Source organism: Nerophis ophidion, linkage group LG16 (assembly GCF_033978795.1).
Source record: "Nerophis ophidion isolate RoL-2023_Sa linkage group LG16, RoL_Noph_v1.0, whole genome shotgun sequence".
NCBI classification, from domain to species: domain Eukaryota; kingdom Metazoa; phylum Chordata; class Actinopteri; order Syngnathiformes; family Syngnathidae; genus Nerophis; species Nerophis ophidion.
The window spans coordinates 3,506,766-3,513,855 of record NC_084626.1 but is presented as its reverse complement, the minus strand read 5'-3'; the positions used below and the strand labels follow the sequence as shown (position 1 = coordinate 3,513,855).

Here is a 7,090-nt window from a genome sequence, read left to right as displayed (position 1 = left end):
AGCTCTGAATCCAGTAAAGTCTCCAATGAAACCTCCAGCTCTCAAGGGGTTGGGAGTGGAGGAAATGGAGGGAACAGCAGCAAGGTGTGTGGCCCGCTCACACCGGAGCAGGCCGTGAGATTGTACCGGACTCAACTAACCAACCTTGAGCAAACCGAGATCCACTCCTACCCAGATATCTACTTTGTGGGACCCAATGCCAAGAAGAGGCCTGCCGTCGCGGGGGGCAACAACAACGGCGGCTATGACGACGAGCAAGGCGGCTACATCAACGTAGCCCACGACCACCTGGCCTTCCGCTATGAGTTTCTCAAGGTGAGTTTGTAAATCTTCGAGTATTGACGCTGAAGTGGAATAATGGACTGGTCTTTGTTGTGGCGATCAGACTGCGAACAGTGTTGTGGGATGGCAGTCCACAGGAGTCGCTAGTCATTACTCTTGCGTCGCAGCTGATCCCACAAGTGTTCAGTTGGGTTGAGGTCAGGGTTGGGGCTTGGAAGACGATGTACTTTGGACCCAGATTGCCTTGTTTCTCCAGTGATCCAGATTGTTACAGCTGAGAAATAATCGAGCAAATGGAATCGTCTAATCTGTTAAATGCCAGAAATACCAGCGTAGTACACAGAAGCGTTGTGGACTTGGTCTCAAGTCGCAATTTTCATGACTTTGGACCGGACTTGACAGTATCATCAAAGACTTGCGACTCAACTTAGACTTTGACGTCAATCACTCGGGACTTGATTTGGACTGTCTGTTGACTTTAAAAGACTTGGAGAATTTGGTCCTAGTGACGGTTCTTTTGATGAGGATTTGAGTTAATTTAGGGAATTATTGCTCATATAATAATTTGCCGGATTCGCCGGAACAACAACTGCGGACGAATGCAAAGGGAGAGCAGCAAGACTGGAGTGACTTTAACATTCGCATTGGCTCTCTACTGAGAATACATTTTATTGACGTCTTTGACATTAGCTGCATGATCGCAACTCAAAACCGGTAAAGAAGTGTCCAGTGCCTCCATGCCCCCCTCCTACCTCAAATAACTACTCACCCCCAAATCCTCCATGTGACACCTCCGCTCCAACCTCCAAGGACAAAGCTACGAACTATTGGAGACCGGGCTTTCTGCTCCGCCGCTCCCAGTCTGTGGAACGCTCTCCCTGGCCACCTGAGGGCACCACAGACTGTGAATGCTTTTAAAAAAGGCTTAAAAACCCTTATTTACAAAAAAACCTTTTTATACATATGTGCATACTAGTTCTAGCTATTAGGCTGTTCTAGTTTTTATTTTTATTATCTTTTTATTATTATTATTATTATTTTTAAATACACTTTGAGGTTGTTTTCTCAATGTAAAGTGCTTTTTACAAATAAAATCCATTATGTATTATTACTATGCAGCAAGCTGTCTAAATCTTCGGTCCAACACAATTTAACACAAAACAAAACTAATTAAAACACTTAACTACTGCTATGCCTTGGGGGAATAATGAACCATAACACGTCATAAAACAAAACTATATACAGTGGAGCTCCCCATAGATACGTCGTCTGCCTACCATGAGGAATATGAGGCGGCCATCTTGGTCAGGGCAACGATCCTTAAATGCAATTAACGTGCAATGACAATAAATCAGAACTTTTGTCATTTCTCAACCAAATTCCATGCAGTTTACTTTATTGCCAAGTCAAAATGTGTCCTATTGATGCAAAAACATTTTAATATAAAAAAACATCAATTATTCTTGCTGATGAAAGTTTATTCCCAGCTTAAGGTGGACCAACTTTTCTACACGTTTTTGTGTATTTGGGATCTGCGTAAGTCCCGCATCTTGAAAAAATGCTTGAAGATGGTCCATAAAACATCATCTATGCAACATTTTGACCAAAGAACAACCATTACATGTTATGTAGACCTCAATAAAGTGTTTAAATGTAGAAATAAAATCGTGGTATGGCCCTTTTTAAGTACTTCCTGTTGTGAATTACTGCTATTTACATGCGGGACAGCACATACTTGCTAAAGTTGTGTCTTTATGTCACATTTATGTTCCCCTAGTCCCTGTGTGTGAGTGTACTTACCTGCTGAGCGCCTTATTATTTATGTTAAGTAAGACTTTGCAAACACTCTTGAGGTAAGCAGCCGTACAGGTCACACTGAAGGTGGCCGTATAAACAACTTTAACACTGTTACAAATATGCGCCACACTGTGAACCCACACCAAACAAGAATGAAAAAACACATTTTGGGAGAACATCCGCACCGTAACACAACAGAATAAATACCCAGAAACCCTTGCAGCACTAACTTTTTCAGGACGCTATAATAAACACTTCCCGCTACCACCAAACCCCGCAAACCTCAAACCCCTCGCCCCCATCTCCCGAATTCGTAGCTCTCAAGGTTGGCAAGTATGGTTTAGACAGCAGATATTTAGTCAATATACAAACCCCGTTTCCATATGAGTTGGGAAATTGTGTTAGACGTAAATATAAACAGCAAATCATTTTCAAACCATATTGAGTTGAATGCACTACAAAGACAAGATATTTGATGTTCAAACTTATAAACTTTATTTTTGTTTTGCAAATAATAACTAACTTAGAATTTCATGGCTGCAACATGTGCCAAAGTATTTGGGAAAGGGCATGTTCACCACTGTGTTACATCACCTTTTCTTTTAATAACACTCAATAAACGTTTGGGAACTGATGAAACTAATTATTGAAGCTTTGAAAGTGGAATTCTTTCCCATTCTTGTTTTATGTAGAGCTACAGTCGTTCAGCAGTCCGGGTTCTCCGCTGTCATATTTTACGCTTCATAATGCGCCAAACATTTTCAATGGGAGACAGGTCTGGACTGCAGGCGGGCCAGGAAAGTACCCGCACTCTATTTTTTTTTTTACGAAGCCACGCTGTTGTAACGTGTGCTGAATGTGGCTTGGCATTGTCTTGCTGAAATAAGCAGGGGCGTCCATGAAAAAGACAGTGTTTAGATGGCAGCATATGTTGTTCCAAAACCTGTATGTACCTTTCAGCATTAATGGTGCCCTACAGATGTGTAAGTTACCCATGCCTTGGACACTAATGCACCCTCTTACCATCACAGATGCTGGCTTTCGAACTTTGCGTGGATAACAGTCTGGATGGTTCGCTTCCCTTTTGGTCCGGATAACACTATGTCGAATATTTCCAAAAACAATTGGAAATGTGTACTCGTCAGACCACAGAACACTTTTTCACTTTGCATCAGTCCATTTTAGATGATCTCGGGCCCAGAGTAGCCGGCGGCATTTCTGGATGTTGTTGATAAATGGCTTTCACTTTGCATAGTAGAGCTTTAACTTGCACTTAAAAATGTAGGGACGAACTGTATTTAGTGACAGTGGTTTTCTGAAGTGTTCCTGAGCCCATGTGGTGATATCCTTTAGAGATTGATGTCGGTTTTTGATACAGTGCCGCCTGTAATGCTGGTTTCCGACCATGCTGTTTACGTGGAGTGATATCTCCAGATTCTCTGAACCTTTTGATGATATTATGGACCGTAGATGTTGAAATCCCTAGATTTCTTGCAATTGCACTTTGAGAAACGTCGTTCTTAAACTGTTTGACTATTTGCTCACGCAGTTGTGGACAAAGGGGTGTACCTCGCCCCATCCTTTCTTGTGAAAGACTGAGCATTTTTTGGGGAAGCTGTTTTCATACCCAATCATGGGACCCACCTGTTCCCAATTAGCCTGCACACCTGTGGGATGTTCCAAATAAGTGTTTGATGAGCATTCCTCAACTTTATCAGTATTTATTGCCACCTTTCCTAACTTATGTGTCACGTGTGGCTGGCATCTAATTCTAAAGTTAATGATTATTTGCAAAAACAAAAATGTTTATCAGTTTGAACATCAAATATGTTTTTTTGTAGCATACTCAACTGAATATGGGTTGAAAATGATATGCAAATCATTGTATTCCGTTTATATTTACACCTAACACAATTTCCCAACTCATATGGAAACAGGGGTTGTACATAACAGTTCCTTTGACTTGAAAGGACTTTGAAATCTCAAACGGATGACTTGACTTGGGACTTGTGCCTCCTTACTTGTGACTCGAATTGAGACTTGGAGTTAAAGACTCTAGACAACGATTGTCTCCCACCTATGGTATACAGTTTACCAAAAGTACATTTGGCTTTTGCCGCCCTCAGATTATCGGCAAGGGAAGCTTCGGTCAGGTGGCCAAAGTCTACGACCACAAGTTGCAGCAGCACCTGGCCCTGAAGATGGTGCGCAACGAGAAGCGCTTCCACCGACAGGCGCAGGAGGAGATCCGCATCCTGGAGTACCTGCGCAAGCAAGACCGCAACGGCACCATGAACGTGGTGCACATGCTGGAGCACTTCACCTTCCGCAACCACATCTGCATGACCTTCGAGCTGCTCAGCATGAACCTCTACGAGCTCATCAAGCGCAACAAGTTCCAGGGCTTCAGCTTGCCGCTGGTCCGGAAGTTCGCTCACTCCATCCTGCAGTGCCTGGAGTCCCTGAGCCGGCTGCGCATCATCCACTGCGACCTCAAGCCGGAGAACATTCTGCTCAAACAGCAGGGGCGCAGCGGCATCAAGGTGCTTGCACACAGAAAAGCGTGCGGCGTTCATCCGGGCGCTCCAATTCACCGCTTTTGTCTTCTCCCGGCAGGTGATCGACTTCGGCTCCAGCTGCTTCGAGCACCAACGGGTGTACACCTACATCCAGTCCCGCTTCTACCGAGCGCCCGAGGTGATCTTCGGCGCACGCTACGGCCTCCCTATCGACATGTGGAGCTTCGGCTGCATCCTGGCCGAGTTGCTGACGGGCTACCCTCTTTTCCCCGGCGAGGACGAGGGCGATCAACTGGCCTGCGTCATGGAGCTGCTGGGCATGCCCCCTCAGAAGGTTCTGGAGCAGGCCAAAAGAGTGAAGACATTTATCAACTCCAAGGGCCACCCGCGCTACTGCGGATCCAACACCCTGCCCACCGGCCCCACCGTGCTGACGGCGTCCCGCTCGCGCCGCGGCAAACTCCGAGGCACCCCGGCCAGCAAAGAGTGGAGCGCGGCGCTCAAAGGCTGCGAGGACTCCACCTTCACTGACTTCATAAAGAAGTGCTTGGACTGGGACCCCTCGTCCCGCCTCACCCCCAGCCAGGCCCTCCGGCACCCTTGGTTATACCGCCGGCTGCCCAAATCCCTGCTCGGGGCCGAAAGGAGCCAAGGGCCGCCGGGTAAGCGACTCCCCGAGCACCACAGCACCTCCTTCCCCTCCATCCTCGTCAAGGGGGTGCCCGGCCTGGGCACCGCGGCGCCCAACAACAAACTGAAGGGCAACGTGTTGGGAGACCCGGAGGCCATACCTATTCGCACGGTCCTACCCAAACTGGTCTCTTAGAGAGACCTCTTCCGGAGGAGTCATAGGAGAAAGCTTTTTCAAATGTTTTTACCGGGCGTTGTTGACGGAAGAGAGAATACAAGAACTCCTTCAAAAGTTTTTATACAAAGATTCCCTCGAGTGGCTTGACTTCCTACAGTCGCGGATTTAGATCTTGCTCCGTACAAACATGAGTGGACAGTTAGCGTTTTTTGTTTATTTTGTTCCCACACGAGTGTTTTTTCCCCGTATTTAGTCACGCCTCGTTCTTTCCGAGGAGTGAAACTTGAAAAGGGCTACGCAGCTCCCTAATGAACTGGATGTTTTTTCCAGAGGGAAAAAAAACAAAAACCTGACAACATTTCACGACGGCGTCGTCTCGCAAATACCTTTCTTCTCGCATCCCCTCCCCAGTCCCCCGGTGCTTGCATGTCAGCTCAATATGTGACATCGGTGGCGGAGACATGAAGAGCCAGCTATTTTCAGACCTCCTCTGGCCATACTTGGAGCGACAGAAGGTCGAGGAGGAGGAGGACCGGAGCTCCGCTAGTCACGGACCCGTCTAATGTGCCCCGGTTTTTCCAACAGGGAAACAGAACAATCTGCTAAATATGAGCAATTCAGGCAAAAAAAATCGACTTCTACGGTACTGACTGAAGACATGTTTCTCAGGGAAACGCACTCGTTACATCCCATAATCCATCCATGATGATTTTTACGGACACTTTTGAGTGTCGGAGCTGCACTATCTGACCTACATTCTCTCCCCCCGTCCTCCTCCTCTCAGTCACGTAGGACGGGGAAAATATGAATAATGAATTCATGGTGCTGTCCGGTCACTACACACGCACGTTGTCAGGTGCGGTTGTACGGACCACACCGCCCGAATACTTCTCAGCCCTTGTTTTCTAAGTAAACATCAGGGATTTCTACTCCATTTTTGTTGTTGTTTTTAAAGAAAAGTTGACCACAAGTCATTCCCAACTGTCAAGATTAAAATGCGGAATGAGGTGAAACAAAACAAGTCATGTTGTGGAAGAGTAGCAGGGCAGTTCCTGCATGACATCAAGGAGGCTGCTCAGTGACAACTAGAAGAGAAATACCATGTCAAAAGTATCCAAATGAAGTTGTGGATAGTTTCTTTTTCTAAGGACAATAAAAAGGAAATGATTATTAATGGAAATGTGCCGATCTGGCGTTATTTTATTGCAGCGTGCTTAATTAAAACACACTAACTACGACTAATCATCGGCGATCACTCAATGAGTATGACGAGCCGCCTGGTAGGGGTGTATCCCTTTATGGGGGATGCCTGTGCGTGACTTAGTTTAACGTGGGGAGACTGGTGCACACGAGTATGACGATCTTTCTGGTAGGGGTATATACCTTTATGGGGGATGCCTGTGCATGACTTAGTTTAACGTGGGGAGACTGGTGCACACGACGAGTATGACGATATTCCTGGTAGGGGTGTATCCCTTTATAGGGGATGCCTGTTCGTGACTTAGTTTTACGTGAGGAGAATGGTGCACACGACGAGTATGACGATCTTCTTGGTAGGGGTGTATCCGTTTATGGGGGATGCCTGTGCGTTACTTAGTTTAACGTGGTGCACACAATGAGTATGAAGATCCGCCTGGTAGGGGTGTATCTCTTTATGGGGGATGTCTGTGCGTGACTTAGTTTA

The 7,090-nt window shown here is 46.2% G+C and overlaps 1 protein-coding gene across 1 annotated transcript in view; it reads left to right on the top strand.

Annotated features, from left to right (window-relative positions):
• dyrk3 (dual specificity tyrosine phosphorylation regulated kinase 3) overlaps positions 1–6,586 on the top strand; it is a 55,199-nt gene extending 48,613 nt beyond the window's left edge. Inside the window, exons 4-6 of the mRNA XM_061922596.1 lie at positions 3–315; positions 4,206–4,622; positions 4,696–6,586. Coding sequence (XP_061778580.1) covers positions 3–315; positions 4,206–4,622; positions 4,696–5,424 — 1,459 coding nt within the window. The 3' untranslated portion in view covers positions 5,425–6,586. The remainder of the gene's footprint in view (positions 1–2; positions 316–4,205; positions 4,623–4,695) is intronic.
• The last annotated feature ends 504 nt before the right edge of the window (positions 6,587–7,090 follow it).